Source organism: Nycticebus coucang, chromosome 1, assembly GCF_027406575.1.
Source record: "Nycticebus coucang isolate mNycCou1 chromosome 1, mNycCou1.pri, whole genome shotgun sequence".
Lineage (NCBI taxonomy): Eukaryota > Metazoa > Chordata > Mammalia > Primates > Lorisidae > Nycticebus > Nycticebus coucang.
Genome location: NC_069780.1, coordinates 41,226,788 through 41,249,229, shown reverse-complemented (window position 1 = coordinate 41,249,229; position 22,442 = coordinate 41,226,788). Strand labels below are relative to the sequence as shown.

General features: G+C 38.1%; 1 protein-coding gene across 2 annotated transcripts in view; it reads left to right on the top strand.

The window, feature by feature from the left end:
• Window positions 1-9,431: 9,431 nt before the first annotated feature.
• Window positions 9,432-22,442, top strand: part of ARSJ (arylsulfatase family member J) — an 89,046-nt gene continuing 76,035 nt past the window's right edge. For both annotated transcript variants that reach the window (XR_008375941.1, XM_053571143.1), the window contains exon 1: window positions 9,432-10,146. Coding sequence is in view for 1 of the 2 variants with exons in the window: in XM_053571143.1 (XP_053427118.1) it covers window positions 9,749-10,146 (398 nt within the window). In the remaining variant the exon portion in view is untranslated. The remainder of the gene's footprint in view (window positions 10,147-22,442) is intronic.

Here is a 22,442-nt window from a genome sequence, read left to right as displayed (position 1 = left end):
CTTGCACCCCAGCTGCTAAGCTACAGGTGCTAAGCCATGTTGACCTAATTCTCATAGACCGGACATCTACCACATGTGTGTATTAGTGGGCCTAGTTCCTTATGTTCACTACTTTCATATGTTGACCAGTTTGTTATAGTCCCTTGAGTGGTCAACTTACAGAGGTTCTATTGTAATTATAAAAATTCTGATCAGTACTACTTCAGTGTGGAAACCTATGATATTTCTCTATTTCCCTGCCTAGTATTTCTGTTATTTCTTCCCAAGATTAATCTTAACTTCTGTTCCTCTAGAATAAATGTGTGGACAGGGACAAAACATAACGGAGTCCAGTAAGTTCTTAAATGACTAGTTTAATGTACTCTAGACCTGGCAAGTGTTCAAAGGTGACCAACCTCTAGGATCTCTTATGTATAGGTACCCTGAAATGGGACCAGGCATCTCTTAGCATGTTCTATTTTGTCAGCCCTCAAGAGTGGAAAGTTACCCCTTAATTCTTTTTAAGGAAGTCTACTAGAGCCTGCCAGAGGTTCTCTTTCACAAGACAAAGACCAACTCCAGGTCAGTTTTCTTTCTTATGTCGCCCATTCCTGGTTATCAGGAAACACTTAAGCATTGGTGAGCCAGGTTCCTCAGCAGCCTATCCTGAATTTTCTTAGGCAAAGACCAGACACCAGACCACTTGAATTTCAGGGGTCTGACCTCCCCTATCAGGCCATGTAGGCAGGTGTGGGGGTACTCAGGGCAGACCAACATATTCTTTAAAATATCTCTTCCCAAATCCTCTCCAATCTCCACATACACTTGATATAAGTAAGAATTTTAAGAGTTGCCCAACTGATTTTCAATAATCTCCTTTGAAAATTGGCAACTTGTTCTGGCACACGTCTTTGGAAAAATCTCAGTTTTAAATCTTGGCACTCTAGTTAAAACTTCTGATTTAATAGTCTGCTAAATGTATTTCACAATCAATCATGCACTATGAAATATCCGTATCATTCAACAAATGAAAATAGAATAGTTTCGTGCATGTGTCAATTAAATTTTCTGTTGGGGTTTCTTTAAGTTTTCTTTACATTTAGCACTCCAATTAGAACTAGATATGTTTTTCTTTTGGCATGAGAAGTGGATTAATTTTTTTATTGTAGTTACATAATTATCCAAATGTTATGTTCATCTTTCTGAATGTTTACCTTTTCTTCATTTTGAAAAGTTTATTTTCATATATTATTTTCTTACAGCATCAAATCCATTTTTGGCCTCTCTTTGCTTTCATTAACCAACACTTGGTATTACTGTAAAATATCAAGTTCGACTATATGGCAAAGTTGCAGATTTCTTATTACCCTTCTTTTTTGAAAATGCCATATGTTAAGTTCTAAATTATCATCATCATCAGATCGAGGTTTTGATTTACATGATGTTAAGTTGTAAATTTATTTCAGAATAATTATATTGAAATAACAAATTAAAACAAACATTAATAATACTTACCGTGACCCTAGCACTGTTCTATGTACTTTTCAAATATTAACTCATTTCGTTCTCAAAACAACTGTGGTAGATTTAATTATAGGCCACAATTCCTCACTCTCTCTTGTATCCACAGGTTTGTCATGTCCCCTCATCCTGGGAGGAACGTATTTCTCACTAGTTGACTCTGGGCTTGGTGATACAATTTGCTTTGGGCCATGAAATGTAAGCTAAGTTTTGATATGTGTCCTTCCTTTGTTGGGTTGGCTGTCTTGAGCTTCGGCCATTGTCATCAGAAAGATGTGTGTCTATCTCACTGATTCCAAGAGGACATGGCCCATTCCTCAGATTTGTAAGGATAAATTATTGCATTTCTGTGCCACTGAGTTTTAGAGTAGTTTGTTAAGCAGCAGTGGTTGGCAGTAGCTAATTAATATGCCATACTACCAAGTTGGTACTATTGTGATTCCTATTTCACAGGTGAGAAAAATGAAAGGAAGGGAGTAACTGGTTAGCTAGCACCTGGGTAGTATGGCTCTGCATCAGTGATTTTCAACCCTTGTGACATGCCGTGGAGGATCTTAGGGATGCCGTGAACATTTTTAAAGATTATTAATTAAATTATTTTTGAAAGAAGTTCAAAGCACAGTGAGTAAAAAAAAAAAAAAATCCTTTACTTTTTTTTTTTTTGATTGACATAATTTAAGTGTGCCACAGAAATTTAACTGGAATGACATAGCCTGAAATCCAAATTTAATACGTTCATGAGTGCTGTGAGATAAAAAATTTTGAAAAACACTGCTCTATAGTCTAGGCTTTTAACCATCTTTCTAATACTTAGTCCTTAGATTTGAAAAATAAATTATTCATTCAAACACATTTCTTCAGTGTCCGCTTCGGCAGCACATATACAAACACATTTCTTCAAATTTTTTATCTCCCAATATAAATACATACTATTCTTTATAAAAAAGCTCTACATGTCTCATCTAGTTTATTCTAACATGTATATTATTTACTGATTATCAGTTCTTTCTTATAGATTATTTTATAGATGTCAGGCTTTTTTTTTTTAAGCCCACTTCATTCATAAGTACTTGAACACCTTCAAGCTCTAGCTTTGTCAATGCCAGTGAACTCACAGAAGAAAGAAAACATTACTAAGTCATTCCCAGAGACCTAATCCTGACAAACTAAGACCTGCCATGTGCTGTAGGTCACTGGTCCTCTTTACCTGTCTTCACTGTGGAACTCTCTCACTTCCTGGTGTGCTGGCTTCTTGGCCATGGGCTATTCGATTTCCTGCTCCTTTGTGATTCTTTTCTTGCTCCCCACCCTGTTATACAGCCACCTGCTATAACTCAACATTACTTTCTTCACATGTACCTACCTGCATGGGAGGTTGTGAAGAACACCGCTTAGCGCAGTGCTGACATCATGCCAGTAATACGTAATAGATGTTGCTGTTTTGCAGTTACATTTATCTCACTATTTACTCTTAGTCTCCTTGTGGATCCCATTTCATCTCCTCTACCCTTAAAGAGTTCTACCCTGAACCTGTTTCTTACTCCTCATTCTCCATCCTTTCCTAGGAAATTCTACCTACCCTATAAAGACCAATGAAATGTTTTGTCTTGCCCTCTTCCCTGAGGTCCAGCCCCATACACTCACCTACCTACTGCACTCCTCCATTGGATTCTTCACAGATCTCTAATTCAACAGCATCAAAGTAATGCTTTTCTATCTATTCTCAAACCTGCTAGTCCTTCATGACTGTTACTGTTATAAATGGCACCACTCCTGAGTCAGTTACCTCAAGCCAGAAGCTCAGCATAACCATTGGTTCTTTCCTTGTTTTTATTGTCCAATCACTAACTGCTGTTGATTTTACTACTGAATATCTTACAAATTCACATGGTTTTCACCACTTCCTGGAAGCCACCTCAAGTACTTACAGACTAGACTTGACCCTGGGAATCCATCTCCATCTGGCCCAGTTGAGACTGGACATTAGCCCACTTCAATCTTAAGAGATCTGTGCCTCCTACCTTTGGCCCATGCCACAGGGTGAAGACCAGGAACCTTGCCCATAACTTCACTGTGGAGGAACTGGGTTCAGATGTTAGCTTGTCCCCTAGTCTTTTGTTTGAATGTATCTAAATCCCAAAAATGCCTGTGCAGACTGTTGCCTTTGCATTCTCCCACTTAGGCTTTAATACATTTCCCGTCACTTCTTGATCCTAGTGACTTAGCCATATCTCATCTCTGCTTCTTCCTACATCTGACAGAAATTAAGTGCTCAGCCCTCAGATGTTCTAACTGTAGACTTAGCCATTTGTTTTTCAGCTGTTTCCCATATTGAATTTGGTAAATGACACCAAACTTACTCATTAAGCAAGTTCATTAAAACTTTTTGTATGTTTTAGATTCTAAATCAGTGGTTTTCAAAACTCAATATACACATAACCACCTGCAGAACCTTCTGTAACATAAATATTCCCAGACTATGGATATTTTGATTTAGGGCTTAAGTAGTGCTAAATTTCCTTTATTAAAAAAAGATCCTTAAGGGATTCTAATGGGAAGCCAGGTTCACAAATTGATGCTCTAAACAGAAAATTGCTGTGCAGATAAATATAGAATTTGATTTATAATTTAAGCAATAGGAGGATACTTTTTAATTATAGAAATTATCAGGTTTTACCATTATAAAAATTTTGCTTGAAATATTCCTTTCAAAAAAGGATGTTTCCTTTTCCTAAAAGAAACATTTCTTGACAGTTTTCCAAATCTCTAATGTCAAAAATTTTGCTCCACTATACATAGTTGAAACTTCAGTGTCTTCCACATCATTCATCTCTTTCTTTTTTTTTTTTTTTTTTTGGTAGAGACAAAGTCTCACTGTACCGCCCTCCAATACAGTGCGTGGCGTCACACGGCTCACAGCAACCTCTAACTCTTGGGCTTACACGATTCTCTTGCCTCAGCCTCCCAAGCAGCTGGGACTACAGGCGTCTGCCACAACGCCCGGCTGTTTTTTTTTTGTTGTTGTTGCAGTTTGGCCGGGGCTGGGTTTGAACCCACCACCCTCGGCATATGGGGCCAGCACCCTACTCACTGAGCCACAGGCGCCACCCTATCTCTTTCTTATAAATTATTATAGTTAGTATTTAACAGGGACTTACCAATAAAAAAAAGCAACCTCAACTCAACAATTACTAACCAGCTAGTTAACCATCCTACTTTGTCTTACTCAGAAAGCTCCTGTTGCTGAAATGATTTAATACTCAAAACAGCCTTAATTCCATAGCCTAATAAAGAGTTAATGATGCTTAATAAGGAGTTTATTATATGAGGTCCACATCAAGATGACTGTATTAGGACAAACATCTGTTTTAGACCCTTTGTGTGCTAGTTTAAACTTGGTGACATTCCTTCATTTTTAAGTATTTAATGTGCTTATAAACCCAACCAAGCAGCCATTGGGTTTTAAATCTTTTAAATAGTCTTTAAATCTCTGGATAGACTGTTTTTTAAAAAAAAAATTTAAACCTACGTTTAAAAATTAGCTGTATGTTTTAAGCATCAGATTACATGTTTAGTTAAAAACAAATATCTACGAAAGAAAAGGGTCTAGTGTGGTAGGGATGCTGTCTTACTAGGCATCCTTTTAAAAAATTTTTTAAGTGTATATGATTTGAAAGCCAGAGCAATTCTTTCCAGTCCGTGCATACTGTAGGGCTTTGGGAAATGCCATGTCATGATGAGAATTCACATGGGTGTTTCAAAGAAACACTGTTCAACTACTTGTTTTACGATTTTCTTAGCTTCTCTGTTCACCAGTAGGCTCCCATACTGTCTGCTTCACTGCTCTCTGCGTCCAATACCTTGCTTTACCCTGTCCTGAGTATTGCAGCTGACTTATCCTTTTCTAGTGGTGATCATCCTCCCAATTTATTCTATTCTTTCCTTCTTCTTCCATCATCCAATCGAACAAGGTCCTATCTTGGTCTCTTATTCTTTTGTCTATTTCTTCCTCTTACTTTATTAAAGATTTTAATGCATCCTCTGCCACATCAGGTAACATAACAACGCATAGTTCTTTAAGGAATATGTCACTGTACATATTTTACAAGCTGTGAGAGTTATGTGTCTCTCCCTGAAAAATGTCCTTGATTTCTTTTTCTGTATTTTTCATGTCTTGCTCTAATTAAACACCAAAAGATGTTAATAGATTCGGTACTCTGGGTGTTTTTTGTTTTTTGTTTGTTTGTTTGCAGTCTTTGGCCAGGGCTGGGTTTGAACCCACCACCTGAGGATAGGGGGCCAGTGCCCTACTCCTTTGAGCCACAGGCACTGCCTGGTACTCTTGGAGTAAAATTACAATTCTTCGAAGTGTGATGTACTAAAGCAGTTTTAAAGCAGTTCATTTGTAATTTTTATCCCTATAAAGCCATCCCACATATGACTCACTAAAATCTTTTATCAAAGGATTTCATCACTCCCAAAGCCTCCAGAATCAAGTTCCAGATCTTTATACTTTTCCAAAGCTCCTCAATTGCTCTGGTTACCTGAATTTCCTAACATTACTTCCTATAATCTTTTAATCCAAGCATGTCTTTGGCTGGTTGGTTTTCTCTTTTCTTTTACCTGAAGTGTCCTTCCCTTTGCCTTACTCGTCTCTTTCCCAAATTTTGATCATATTTTAAGGCATAGCTTCAGTCTCACTTCTAAATTAAGTCTCACCTGAAGACTTAGTACATAATTTCATTTCTAAGGAATTCTGTTTTTCTCAACTTTTTACTGAATCAAGCAGTACTTAAATTTTCGTATTCAATAGAAACATTCAAAATTAGAGGGGTCTGTTTGTAATATGAACATATACAAGGTGAAATATACCTAAGATGGGATTCTGTATGCCTGAACATCAAAATGTTGATTCTAAAATCAGGAAAGAACTAATAAGTTCTAATAATACATGGGATAGAGAAGTTTTAACTTGGGCCTTTGTGAGGATGCTAACACTATTGTGTAGAGTACATGAAACCCAATCCTGTAATGAGAAATGTGAAGTTCATGTATTTATAATACCAGCATCTGTACAGTAAAGCCCAGGCAGTCATTCAACAGCCTCTGATTTCATTCTCCATGTCTTCCTTAGGAATGTTGAAATAACCCTCCTGCTGTGGGTAGGGCACCCAGCTGACTTTGATTTTCCACTTTAGAGTCATATCTCATTTGGTCAACTGTGAGCTGTATTGTTTCTTGGCTCTTACTACTTATTCTAAGTAGTTCTTGGTCCTTCTTAGGTCTTGCTTACTTCAGAAATAAACGTTTAAGACCAGAGTTAATAGGAACAACAACAAAAACAACAACAACAACAAAAACAGTTAACTACTTTTTTCCGGAGTACAGAGTATCTCCCCGCCTCGTGTGGGGATTAGAATTCTAATCTGACAGCTATAATGTCTCTGTGCTTTGCAGCTGGCAAAGCTTTTGAAGCCCATTTATATAGGAGGAGTACCTTCTAAAAAACATGGGCTTGGAAGTCAGATAGATTTCTAAGTCTAAATTTTCTGCAAAAAGGAGATGACAAAGTAACATCCTGTTAGTTTAAAGGTAACTTCCCTGAAGCATCTAATAACCACAGATAGACAGTCTAAGTCAGGTTTGTTCTAAAATTTCTTTGAATTGTGTTTCTTTTTCCAGGATATTTATATCATAAGTTAAGTCTTGGTGTATTGGGGTGATTTGTTGATCAGTAGCTTTCTTCTTCACCACCAGAGAGTAATTTAGTTCACCTGTACATTCTCAGCCTCCAGCCTTGGCTCAGCTCCTCAAATGCTTGTTGAATGGAAGAATACCTTTTAAAGTTGGAGTGGAACTTTGGACAAGCAATAAAGTATATAAAGAACTGTATAAATACTATAAAGCGTATGCGGTTGTCTCTCTGTATTCACAGGTTTCACATCCCGGGATTCAACCAACCGTGGATGGCAAATACTGGAGAAAAATAATAAAAACTAACAAAACAACAATAAAACTAATACAAATAAAAATAAAATGATATAACATCTATGTACATAGCACTTACATTGTATTAGGTATCATAAGTAATCTGTAGGTGATTTAAGGTATTAGCAGATACGTGTGTAGGTTATATGCGAATACTGAGCCATTTTACTAGAGCATCCATGGATCTTGGTATCCCCGGGGGTCCCACAATTATCCTACATGGATACAGAAGGACATGTGTATATGTGTGTGTCAGTATACAGAGACAGTGAGAGAATGTGGCACGTACCAGCCCAGGTCGGTATTCAGTACATAACTGCTGAGTAAATGTGTGGCAAGGAAAAAATACTGCAGTGGCTTTTGGCATTGATTGCCTCTTCTAAAAGAGATATTGTACCACAAATCCCTTTCCCACCTTTGAGCGGAGCTTTAATACTCTATGATTCTAGAAAAGCAGGCGTACTTTTACAACCATGAGGAGCTTTCACAATGGCTTTAGAAAGAAAGGGATGGGGGGAGGGGAGGAAAGGAAGGGAATAAGGGAGGGAGGGAAAGTAAAAGCAAAAGAAGGGAGAAAAAGAAAGATGCTCCCCAAATTCCCGGATTAGAGTATGGGAATGCAGACCGGCTGCGCGGATCTTCCTTCCCATTGGCTGGAGACACCCTTTTGGTCGGTCTGGGGAGAGGTAAGAGGAAACAGGGCCATTTCAGTATCTTCACTTAAGAGAAAGCTAATGAAGAAATCAAGCTGTAAAAGCCAGCTATTGAAACAGGATAGTCAACTTAAAAAGTTGTCATGACCATTATCAAAAGAGAGAGAGAGAGAAGGAGGAGGAGGAGGAAGAGGAGGAGGAGGAGAAGAAGAAGAAAAGAAAGAAAATAAAGGAGGAGGGACAAAAGGAGTAAGGGGAGGGGGGTGTCAGAGGGGAAAGTCACCAGTGAAGAAACCTGATGAGGAAGAAGGGAAAGGAAAGAGTATGCCACGCAGTGTGTAATTTCTCCTCTGTCTCTCTCCCTTTCCCCATAAACGAGAGAAAGTTTGCGAGCGCAGCTTTCCGCATGGGCGGCAGGGCTCTCAGCAACAGACCCACGGAGACGCGCACTCGCTCCCCGCTTCCCCGCCGCGGCCCGCGGAGGGCGGAGGGCGACGCTCGGGAAGCGGCGGCCCCCGGACATCCCCCGGGCATCCCCCGGGTCCCGTAAGCCTCTGGCAGCCGCAGCTCTCCTTCTGGCAAAGCGTCCCCTCCCTTGGCCATCCTCCTCCCGGAAAAGGACTGATCGAGCCTCTCCACAAGCCGGTGTCCCCCGCCCCCTTCCCGGGGGAGCTAAGGCAGAAAGCACCGTTCTGTGATTCACTGGAGAGGAAAGAGGGAGGAGGCCAAAGAACTCCGAGGGCCAAAACTAAGTAAGTTGCTGCGAAATCGCACGCAGCTCGCGCGCCTCCGCCGGGCGCGCCAGTTCCGCGGAGACTGCGCGTGCTTGGCGTCGGCTGGCCGCGTCCAGGGACCCTCTTCAGTCCCCCGCGCCCTCCAATAGCCCCAGAAGGAGAAGCAATCCCTGCCCAAAGTTCCTGAAGACTAGGGGTGGGTAGCTGTGCGGAGGAAGGGGTTGTTTTTTTTTTTGTTTGTTTGTTTGATATTTTTTTTCCCCTCCGCCTCGTGATGACTGGGAGACTGGACCAGGAAAAATAAAGAGAGCCCTGGAAAAGTGGAGAAGGTGATGAGGAAGCCAGTCCGCTACGGCCATCTGTCGTCTGCTGCGATAAGGTCAGATGGGACGTCTCAGCAGCGCTGGGTTCTCCAGGTGCGGGGACTGCTGGACTGACTGCCCATCCCACCGCCCTCCGTGCGTGCAGCGGACAGTCTTGCTCCCCAACTCCAGGATGCTCTGGCCACGAATAGTCCTTGCCTAGCGTGATTCTCAATTCCTTACTTGTTTTTTTTTTTTTTTTTTCTCATGAGAACTTTTGGGTGGAGATAACTTTTCGTGTGAAAGCTGCCCTACCCAGGAAGTGAGAAGGAGAAAGTGAAATTTGTTGGAAAGAGAGAGTCCTTGTTTTTCCGAAGTCTCATCCATTAAGCCGTAACTTCCAGCAAGATTAATGTCGCGCGTGGTGACAGCTGAGAAAAGAGGAAGATTTCTTTCCAGGAGGAGACCCTCTCCCCTCTGGTGGACCTGCCCCTCCCGCATGCATGTGTGCTCCCTCAGCGGCGCGGGGTGCGGGGTTCTGTGCGTGGAGATTCGGCTGGGACCCGAGTGAATGGCCCCCAGGGGCTGCGCGGAGCCTCCGCCTCCGCCGCCTTCACAGGCCTGCTTCTGGCCTGCAAAGGTGCTGGCTATGGGGGCGCTGGCGGGTTTCTGGGTCCTCAGCCTCCTCACCTATGGTTACCTGTCTTGGGGCCAGAACTTAAAAGAGGAAGAGGAAGGGGCCTTACTAGGTCAAGCTGGAGAGAGACTAGAGTCCATTACAACTGCCACCTCCCAGCCTCATCTGATTTTCATTTTAGCGGATGATCAGGGATTTAGAGATGTGGGTTACCACGGATCTGAGATAAAAACGCCCACTCTTGACAAGCTCGCTGCGGAAGGAGTCAAACTGGAGAACTACTACGTCCAGCCGATTTGCACACCTTCCAGGAGCCAATTTATTACTGGAAAGTAAGTATTTCTGCTTCTTATATTTATTCCTTGGAGAAATGTTAAGCATTTAATTAAGATCCAGCCCTCATTTAAGGAAGTAACGGAAAGTATGGGGAAAATCACTGAATGAATGAGTGACGTATGGTACTGGGTTACTGTGAATATTAAAATGGATGCCCTGTTAATGATCTTGACAGTCTAGTCACTCACCAGTCTGGTTTTTCTTACTCTCGGAGCCAGCTATGAGTTTTAAAATGAGATCAGATCTTGTAAACCACTCACTCACCAACCACAGATCTCCAAAAGCGATCTTCTATTCCAGATCTATTCTAACATTTGAGCATGCTCAGATTTTGCTTCAGGTGTCACAACAGAATTCACTCTCACTATCACTGGTAAGAAGACCAGACCAAACTTTTTCTGTGCTTCTTGGTTTGTCTTCAAATCAAGAATTCATTTATCAAAGCTACCATTCATGGCAGAGAGAAAGGGGGCCAAGGAAACAGAAGGAAGGTAATATAAAATATGCCCAGTGTACACATGATAGGAGATCACTAATGAAGGCCATATTTAATTACCAGGGCAGTGATCAGAATGCAAAATAATTCAATGGCAAATGCTTAAAAGCAGTCAACCTTCTTATGAAGTTTCTGCTACTTTTTAGATACCTGAAAATTTTCTGATTAACAAAAATCAGATTATTTGGATGCTTAAGTAATGTGGTTTCAATGTAGTTATTGCTTTGCTAAATAGCTAAATCTTCTACTTAAAGCATTTACATATTGTTCATATTTTTACTCCACTCTATCAGAATATAGACTATTTGGACACTTGATTTGAATGTCTTAATTTCGTCTGTGGGGTGGACATAAACTAGGAGGGCCAGGGGTCACACTGGACGGAGGTGGAAGAGAAGCCTTAGTAGTGTCAACCTATGTGTCTTGTGATTTCACTTGCAGGGCAGGGAATCCTTGCTTCAGAGAAGTTGTTCTTGGAATTGGATCCTATGAGAGTCGCCAATATCCACTGGAAAAATAAAGAGTATTTTGTAGGAATCTCTGTCTTGTAGAGACTTGCTTACAGCATGATTTCCACTACTTAGCAAACTGTCAGAACTTAGCATCACTGCCAGAACGGGATAAAAAAAAAAAAAAAACCCATCCTGCCCTCTCTTGAGACAGAGAAAAAGAAGTCTCACTGTATGTATTTCCGAGATATTCCAAAGGTTAATTGTGGCATCAGGAAATCAAGAACATTTGATTTTTATAAAGGAACAGATTGCTGGCTGGAAAGTGCCATGTGCATCTGGTGGCCTAGAGGTCAAGTCCTTCATGTCTAATTCCAACCACCTTTATATTTGGTGGGCTGACTGATAATCAGTATTCAATATCGAATATTAAATGTATCATAAAGTTTCAGTGGACCTCTTCTACTGAATTATAGAATTTAGATTTACACAGACAGCCAACAGTAGTTGAAAATATGTAACTCTAAGAATTGGTTGCACAATAATGCCTCTGTTCAAGGATTTTTATCCCATCTCCCCCAGAATTGTTCTCAAACATAACCTTGCACTGGTAAAATATCTAGTTTATCTTTTAACCTCTATGTATGTTTATTAATGGGTTGAAACAGAAACTGAACTAGGAATAACTCTTAATTTTTCTCTTTGGTCAAAGATGAGGCCTCTATACTTAGAATACAATAAAACATCTAATGAGAGGATTTATTTGCCTATCAAAATTTTCTATGCAGTGCAACAAGTTGTGTTGTTTTTATACACAGAGAGTTCAAATAGCTACTACGATTTGACCTAAATTCTATTTGAATTACACAGTTGATGACATTTTTCACTACAGTTTTCCTTTTAGACAAATTGCTGGAACTTTTCTTTAAATGAACACAGATGTAAGAAAAAAACAGGTTTCCTACTACTACACAAATTTATGAAAAGTTCCAGATTCCTTTAATAATTTACATCATACCAGTCTAGCACTATTAAATATCAGTCAGCCCAGCAGCAAACATTGTGTGTAGACACCTATATTGGAGCTGTGAGGAACAAATAAGAAACAATCCCTAATTTCTGCATAGTCGTTCTCAAATTTAGGTCAAAAAGAAACACAATTTTCATCTTAGCCGATGATCAGGGATTTAGAGATGTGTGTCACCACAGAGCTGAGATAAAAATGCAGATTCTTAGGCCCAACCATCAATTCAGCTTCAGTAGGTCTGAGGTTGAGCCCAGAAATCAATAGTGATTGAATGAGCATGTCAATAATGATGATGTCATTATTAATAATAAATTACAAATGCTAGTATTCAATGTTAGCATCTACTGAGCAGTCTCTATGTTCAGGAAGAATTCTTTTTACATGGGTAGTCTCATTTAATTCTTACAACAGCCCTGTGAGGTAGTTTCTGTTCTTAAATGGCTATGTCAACAGATCTATATAAAATGAAACATCTACAGGAACAGATTGTTGGCTGCAAAATACCATGTGCATCTGGTGGCCTGGAGGTCAAGTTCTTCATGTCTACATCCAACCACACTTATATGTCCAAGAGGATAATGATGCATGGGGTCTGTACGCTGGGCTTTGAGAAACAGCACTCTAAAATGTTCAAAATTAGCCAGATGGGATAAAAGGTTAAGTGGGAAAGTGGCTGACTGAGTTTGATTTATTTCAAAGTAATTTTCTCACTTTTTCTCTTTTACAGTTTTGCAAATAAAGACATAGAGAAGTGACATCTTTTTTTTTTTTCTTAAAAGAGACTAAAATGAAGGCTTCAGAAAGAGAATTATAAGTTTTACAAAACTTAGACATATGTTTTACATAGACTTCAGAGCAGGAAAGATTGGCAATCTAAACTGAATTCGTATCTTGGACACAAATAATTTTGTGTTTTTACTATTTTGTTATTTACCCCACTTGAAATACAGATGATGCTATTAACAAATGCAAAAGTAAATAACTCAAATAATGTGCATTTTAATAAGACATTTGATAAATTCATTTTGCTTAAAATAACCCTCTACAACTGCTGCTTCTCACCAAGAATTTTCACTCTACCAATTTCTAACACTTTAAATTAATATTTCCTGTTTTTGAACTTCATACAAATGGAATTACAGAGAAGATACTCTTTTGTCTGGCTTATTTTAACGTTATGTTTGTTAAATTTTTCCATATTATGTTCTGTAGATATGATTCATGCATTCTCATTACTGAATTGTTTTGTTTGTATAAATGTACTACAATTTATTTACCCACTCTGTTGATAGACATTTGGGTTGTCGGCTAGTGTGGGGCTATTATGTGTCTTTTTGGTGAACATACATATGCATTTCTCTTGGGTATCTATCAAGCGTGGAATCTCTGGGTTATAGGAATGTGCATGTTCAGGTTTTGTAGACATTGCCTAATAGTTACCCAAGCGCTTCTACCACTTTATACTCTCACTTAAAATTGTATGGAAAAATCCTATTTGCTTTGTATCTTTGCCACCCTTTGCTATTGCCCTTTTCCATTGTCAGTCATTCTGGATTTTCCGCACTAGCATACCATTCTGGTTGAAAAGTGCATTTCTCTGATAACTGATGAAGTTGAGCATCTATTTTACATATCATTTGGTATCTCCTTTTAAGAAATATTTATTCAAGTCTTTTGCCTATTTTCTCTTTAGGTGATTGCTTTCTGCTTATTGTTATATGATAGTTATGTGTATATATATATATAGTGATACCCTGGAACCTGAACTTAATCCACTCTAGAACCCCATTTGAGTTCCACGACAATTTTTCCCATTTAAAATAATATAAACTGGATTAATCCACTCCTGGGTCCCACAAACTTGAATTTTTAAAATGATTTTAACGGTAAATTCACTGGATTTTAAGGTAAAATATTAATAAATAATATTTGAATAAGAATGTAAATTAATAAAATTAAAAATATAAAAACCTAAAAATATAAGACCCGTGTCACATTGAATTGTGAAACAATGTTTCACACTTGATTCGAAACATACCCCTCACTGTTCATAAACTCCTTTATAAACTTTTCTGCTGCTTCAGAATTGGAACTGGCAGCCTCTCTGTGCATAATGACACTGAGGATCCCAGTCCTTTTCGCAAAGTTCTCACACCACCCACCCCTCCAGGCTGTAGACTCCTCCTTTTGAGCACTCGTATCAGGCATTTGCGCCTCACTAAATCATCGTGAGGACCTCGGCTTTCTCGCAAATGATCTTCTCAGAAATCACATCACCAGCCAGGTGGTTTTCATTAGTCCAAACTAAGAGGAGTTTTTCCATCTCTGCCACACTTTTCCATATCCTGTAGGTCATCATCGTAACCCCTTCTGCCACATCAACTGCTTTGACAGCTCCTTTATTTTTCAAAATCGTGCAAACAGTTGATTTGGGCCTCCCCAGCAGGCCGCGAGGTCAGCCCCGCGCGCCCCGCTGTCGTGCTTAGCCATGAGATCTTCCTAACTTCAATTGTAGCGCTAGCAGCTTTCCGCTTCCTCTTACTTTCCTCACTGCACTTCTTAGGACCCATGGCGAATACGCTCAGTTTTTATTACATATATTTTTAAAAAGCAGGCACAAAAGCAAAAATTAGCAGTGAAAACATACTCCCCTGCAGACATACTCTCCTGCTCCATGCCTGGCTTTTTCCCTTCTTTAACAGTGTTTTTTGGATGAACCCAAGGTTTTTATTTTATTCCAATCTAATTTATAATACTTTTGCTTTTAGATTCTATTTAAGATATTCTTGTCTACTCCAAGATGACGATAGGATCTGTTTTTCCTGAAAATGTTATTATGTTGTTTTTATCTTTAAATCTATAATTCATCTGAAAATAATTTTAGTATGATGTACATGAAAATTCAAGATTTTTTTCTATGTCTATATCCATCTGAACCATACCACTTATTTTTTTCAAAAAACATACTTTTTCCCTTGTGCGGTAGCATCACCTTTTACATGAAATCAGGTGGATGCACAGTTTGGTCTGGTGGACTCACTTACGTTCCCTCGTTCTTTTTGTCTGTCTCTCTGCCAAAGCTACACCCTCTTAACTACTATAGCCTTGTAATAAATATTGATATTGAGAATGTAAGTCTTTCTTTTTTTCAAAATTGCGTTGGCTATTCTTTCCCCATTCACTTGTAGGAAAGGAGAGAGAGTATGGATGTGCAGATGCAAATGAGCTGAAAGATAAGGTTTGGAGAATATTAGGCAGTTTTCTTCTGAATTGTCCAACTTCCTAACTAAAATAATGAAGTAATTAGGTGAGAATGAAAAGATGGATGTTTAAAGAGAAAGAGAAATACAACATAGTCTTGTAGGAAAGTGAGAAAGTTAATTGGGGAGGAAAATGTAAACATACTGGGCAGTAATCAGAGCCCACTTGAGGTTTGTGGTCGTAAATTTTAAGTAGTCATTGTTTGTTTTTCTCCTGCCATGGTTAGGCAAAAGAAGCACGGTTGAAAGGGTGGATTGAGTACATGTGTGGATTTGTCAGATGAATAGCATGGTGGCCAATGGACTCTGAACTTGGCAAGGACAAGGAGAAGGTGGTAGGGAGGTAAGCTCTCTAAGAGTTCTAAAGGCAGTGGAGTGACTATTTCAAGGTGGTTGAAGTGAGGGCACTATAGTAACGTTGGAAAGCTGAAAAGATAGTAGTGGTTGAATAAATGTATGCTTAGGATCAACGTTTTATTAAGTAATGCAGTTTCTGAAAATAAAAGGAGAATGAATGCTAAGATAAGATGGAGGGAAAACATCTTTGGCAATGAGGAAAGCAAATATCAGAAGGGCGTGGTATTGGAGGGGTCATTCCTGTAGATAGGCATTGAGAAATCACTGAGAACAGTAAGAAAAATAGTAAAGAGGCCAGTGAGGCAGTGCTGGGATCTTTGTAAATGATGGTACCAGGGAGAAGGGCTCGGAATTAGTTAAAGGATTCTAACAGGAAAGGTAATAAGTGTAGTCAATGTTTTTCAAAGGATTCGATCTTTTAAAGGGAAACAAGAGTCAACACTATCTACATGTTCCAGTGAATAACAAAGTGGGGACCCATCCCTGCTCCATAGCCTGTGCTGATGGGAGTATGGCTAGACGACCAGCTCCAAATTGAAAGTATGACAGGGAGAGCCAACGATGAGGGCAAAGGTAGAGGGGACATCCAGGAAAGAAATCAGATCAAAGGGGATTTTGCTAAATAACTGACTTTCAGTAACAGAGGCTTATTGAAAAGGATTTAGTAGGGAGTTAGGATGAGTATTGAATGAGCATAGAATGTACACGGACATGTAGAGATTAGAATTTGAGTGAAAGCAGATATGTTGGAAAGATTGGAGTTACAGTGAAGACTTACATAGGGCTTCCGGGCAGGGTGTGATTTTTTTTTTCCAGATAAGCTTTTAAAGAGTGGTAAGTGCTTGGTTTTAATTATTCCCTCTTTCTAGAGATTGATGGAGCTAACTCCTGCTGCCACTTAGTACAGTCATGAAGTCAGGCACTCAGCTGGGAGTTGGAGGATCCTCTGTGGACTGCCGTGGGTGGTTGAGGCAGGGAAACATGTCTTTCAGGAGTTTACAAAATATTGCTTTTAGATATTAAATTCTCAATTTACTATTGTCTTAGTAGTGTGAGAAACATGAAAAAGTAACAAAATCCTTCCAGTCATTCTCTTAAGAGAATGAGTCAAGGAAGCTTAGGGTGAAAGGGTTTGGCTATTTTTTTTCATTTCATACACATGATTTCCCCTCTGCTTATTGTAAACGCGAAGGGCATGCGTGCTTCCTCTTCCATCCACGTCATTTATCAAGGTCTGGTTTTAAGTAGATTGTACACCCGGAGAGTACTCCATAGATATCAGCCACTAAGAGTTCTCTCATTATCTTCATAAACATTTAGTTAATACTTAAACATTTAGACAAATTAAAATGTTTATAGTTAAAAGTTCAGGAGAAATAGGAGTTTCTTTCAAGCCTTACTTTGACATTGGAAAAGGAGACAATGACAAGTGGAAGTGGGTGGCTTTGTAATCTCACAGACCCATTTCAAAAAGACTGGCTCAATAGTCAAGACCATTCAACAAATACTTTCCTGTGCCTATGTGACCATATGGGTTTTCTGATAGTAGAATCATGGCCAAGCAAGTTATTGACAGATCCTTATGATCAAAGTCCTTAATTTTAAATGAATCTTTAAAAGAAAAACATTCTTTGAAGTGAATCCTCTATTCAGGTAATTCTGCTGTGTTTCCTGAATAGCTAGCTGTTCTGAAAGATAGAGATTTGTCCAGGTGTAGAGGGCTCAGAATATTTTGTGTCATCCAAATGACCCCTCCCAGAGATCAAAGATGGGAAGACCCAAAGCCTGGAGTCCCTGCTTTTAATTTGAACTCAGTATGAAAGCTTCTTTTATTTCAAAGTTTGGTTTCACTCAGTATTTTTCCTGTAGAAATATTCTATAATTAATTTTCATTTAATCTAAGTATGTAAATTTGATATATTAGGATGTGTTGCAGTGTTCTCTTACCATTCTAGATATTAAATATTCCCAATAGTGTTACCTCATCTAGGCATTTCTCATGTGTGCTCTATTGCAAAAATTAAAAAAGACTTTCTGCCTTATATCTTTTAATCTCTCTCTCTCTCTTCTATTTCACCCAACACATTTGCTTCACTAAGACATGACTCTCATTACATCATCACCCTCAGCAAACACCCTCCCTGGCTTCCCACTGACTACTAAATAATAGGAAAATAAGTGAATTTTTACTGAGGCCCTTCTGGTGCCGGTAGCTTTTCAGACATTCGGTCATTTGATCTTCACACTCACCCTGAAGGTAAAATATTTTCATTATTTTGAGAAAAAAATGTCTTCATTTTGGTGGTATAGGACAGTTTTAGAGAAATTATTAAATATATAAGTTGGTCACACAGTTTCTTAGGTGGCAGAGCATATATTTGAACCTGAACTTGTATGACTTCAGCAAAACGCTTGTTGTCCTCATCACCCCGTTCTGCCTCCTATGAAAATTGTTAAGCACCTTAGTCTGGTCTTCAAACACATTTTTTTCAGCTTTTTTTTTTCTCTTTCTACCTTTAAATTCTCTACTCCTGAAAAATGGCACGATTCCATTTCTTCAGCACACCATGACTTTTTCTCTTCTTCTTCTCACTCTGTCTTCACCTCCCGTTTATGTTTCCTCAGATCCCAACTACTCATTAAGACTCTGCTAATGTGCCGCCTTCTTCATAGAGCTTTCCATGATTCCGTAGCCAGAAATAATTTATCTCAATGATGACCTTTCATAATTCTTTCTCTAATTGTCTTATTAGGCATGATTTTCCACTTGTTCACAGCAATTCCTGAACCTCTTCCTTCCCTTGCTGATCTCCTGAGCAGTTGAACTCTGATTTATAATCTCCATAAATCTCACAGCATCCGATCCAGTGCCTTGAACTAAGGGCACTACATAAATGTGTGAAGAATGAATGAATGAACAGATGAATAAAGGATTATTTATCTGCTCTATCACGTTGCTACAGCAGATAGAGTGTAGAATTTCCAGTGAAAAAATCTGAGTTACAGTGCTGACTCAATGAATTACTCATTGAATTACATTTTTTAATTCGGTTAATTCAATTGAATTGAATTACGTTTTTTAATTTTTCAGAGACACATTATTTTGATATTAACAAAAATAGAAATAATGATTTCTATGATAGAAATTATTTACTTACCAATCGCAAAAATTATTACAGTGATCAATTGAGGTAACATATGTGAAAACACTTTGAGACCTTTTATATATTATATAATGTTTAAGTAAAACTTCTTCCAAATTTAAAGCTCTATCTCTATAATTTTTAATCATTTATAACCTTAAAAGAACTGGCTTTCATTCTTTTTAAAAGTTTTCTGTGAGTGGGTGGCGCCTGTGGCTCAAAGGAGGAGGACGCCGGCCCCATATGCCAGAGGTGGTGGGTTCAAACCCAGCCCTGGCCAAAAACTGCAAAAAAAAAAAAAAAAGTTTTCTGTGAGTCTCATATCTCTTTTCTGATTTAAATCTGTAGATAAAAAAAGAGTTAAAACGAAATCCCTATGCTTTAGTTTTGGTATGTTTTATCCAGCAAGATTTTTCATATGGTTTTGGTAGTTCTGGGATATTCAGGAAGATGATTATTGCTCTAGTTTTTGGAGTTTCTGTACTGCACGTTGTTTTAATGATCGGTTGTCATGCTTGGCAAAATCTGACGGAACCCTGCTAGGGCACTGTGACAAGTGAGAGCAGATGTACATGAATGAAAACAGTGTTCACAATGTAACATCTAAGTGAGAAAAACTGAAAACAGGGCAATGGAAAGGCCAGTGATTAATTACTGTAAATTTCTTCAATCAAGAATAATCTAAAAACATTTTATTGAATATTATTAACATATCTTGTTTGGCTTTGAATGCCACCTCATGAGCACAAGGACCACCACTCAGTTGGTTTACAATACTTTGAATGTTCCAGGCTTCTTGGGGTTGAGACTTCATGTATTTCCTGATCACGGTTTCACTAACCAGCTGCATCTGAATCCACACCCATAGAGGGACTTGAGTGTAATCTGTATAACACAGTCCAAATCAGGCCACTTCCCTGCCTAAAACTTGTAGAATTCCCCACCAGTTGTAGACTAAAGCCCAATTCTTAAACATTCTGTATGAGGAACTTCAAAATCCAGCCGCAAATCTAAATAAAGTAGACCCTCAGAATTGCCCAGCTGTTTTTACCTTCCCATGTTTTATGTCCCATTCTTCAACTTCCGACTTTCCCATCTACTCAAACTGCTATTATCCTCTCATCAGCTCATTTCCTTACCTCAAAGTTCCATCGAAATAACAGAAGCAATCATAAGTTAACCCATTCTTTACCAACACCACATTTATCTGCCCATTTGCATTGACAGTCTTCCTTCTGGTAGACATTCAAGTACATGCACCAGTCGAAGACCCAGACCTTCCTGAGTTCCCTTTTCCTTCTCCAAGTACTTAATTTTTTCACTTTTACACTTTGTTTCCTTCATTATTGACTTTTCTATCTATCTTAAATCATTTCTTTTTTTATTAAATCATGAAGTAGATCATGTATACATTAATGAATTTATGGGGTACAATGTGCTGATTTTATATACAATTTGGAATGCTTACATTGTACTGGTTAATATATCCCTCTTCCTGTTTACTTAATTATTGTGTTAAGACATTATACTCTGTACTTAATAGATCTGACAGATATGTACCCTTGCAATATGCACCATAGGTATGATCCCACCATTCACCCTCCCTCCATCTGACCTCCCCCCCATCCCCCCTCCCTCCTTTATCCTGGGCCATAGTTGTGATCTATTCTTCATATGAAAGAATGTAACTGAATCATTACCTAACTGCATTTCCATTCCTTCTATATAAATCGAAAGCAAAAAAAAGTGAATGACTTCCTCTATCCAATGTCTCTGCTCTTGCTACCTGATAAAAATTCATGAGTTATCTGTCCTTGCTAACTTCATTTCAGTTACCTATACTATATTGCTATATACTCTGTATTTGATAGTATTCCTATACTATAATATTAATCAATTGCTACTGTAAATAGTTTATGCTGTAACTTAAGACTTTAATAAATATATAATTTCTTAGATATTTATAAAACTAGTATGCAATAATCATGAATCTGAAGAACTCAAAAATTTTCAAATTGTTTTATCAGACTTTTAAAAATCATCTTTGATGTTGAACATTATAAGGTTAAAGGCTGTATTATATCCTTGGAACATACCAGGTTTTTTCATAATAAATCTATGTGAACCAAGGAATTCATACTCACCAAATTTAAGTTTAATTTTCTTTGGATATTGTAAGACATTTGAAAACATAAACTCAGAACTTGAAACCAATTTTTTTTTTTTTTAATGCAGTTTCTGGCCGGGGCTGGGTTTGAACCCACCACCTCTGGCATATGGGGCTGGTGCCCTACCCCTTTGAGCCACAGGTGCCACCCCCAGTTTTTTTTACTTTGATAATAGTTAGGTTGTTTTATAACTCTATAAAGTAATTATACATTTTTTAGCTAAGGCATAGAGTTGAATATAAAATCTTGGAAATAGAGATTTAACATGTGTTTCACCCTTAGGTAATATATTTATCACTGTGTATTACTCCCTAAGCTACATTCTTTACTATCTCTCTCTTTAAATATATGTGTGTACATCTACACCTATATTTCTTTTATATAGTCGCTGAGTCTCATAACTCTGGAGTAATTATTATCTATATTTTACACATAAAGAAGTCAAGCTAATAGAAATAAGGTATTGTTGGTCAAGATCTCATTAAGTTATGAAGCTGGGATTCCAACTCTAACACTCAGAGTTTTGCACTGTATTAATCAGACAGTTGACAGGATGGGTTTATATAGACCTGCAGCTAATCTTTAGAGTGACAGTCAATAAGTACATTATTCACATAAAGCAACAGCATGCTACCATGATTCTAAAAACCAGAAACTCATTTTCAAACTGACTTTCCCATATAATTATGAGAAATTGGAATAAATTCTTATTTTTCATTTGTGTCATATATAATGACCATATTAACTTACCTTTCAGAATGTCTAAGAATACTTAAACTATTAATCAAATTATACTTTCTCATATTGAGAGATGAAATGAGTTTAGATATCCAATGACCATCAGTCCCAATAGATACTTAAAATATAATTTCAATTCTATTTTTGTTACTGTACTGAAGTAACAACTATCTAGTTACTATACAGCATTTTGTTGAAATTTGACTTGGAAAAGTTTTAGTAGTTTTCCCTACACATTGTGAACTTAACCATCTCTTAAGTGTAAACAATTATACATTTAGAACTATAAGGCATATGTAATAAAGTGGTGTCATTTTTTCCTCCTCACTATTTACTTAACACCTACTATATACATACAACTATTTAATGTAAATACTATCTTAATATAAAGTCTGTTGACTCATGTCTTTCTTCACACACTCTACAACTAAAAGCTTATTTTATGTCTCACAGAGCTGACTCTTGGGAGAGATAACTTATTAATGCATGTCTGTTCTCCCATTTAATGAAGGATTAAAAGATTCTTATTTTAGGCAAAGTAATTGGTTCAAAAGCAAAAAGCAACTGAATTTCTGAGAACTGAATCAGGATATTAAAGTACTAAGAGATGTAATGCAAACATTTTAGAATATTACTTTTTTAGAACCGGTCTAC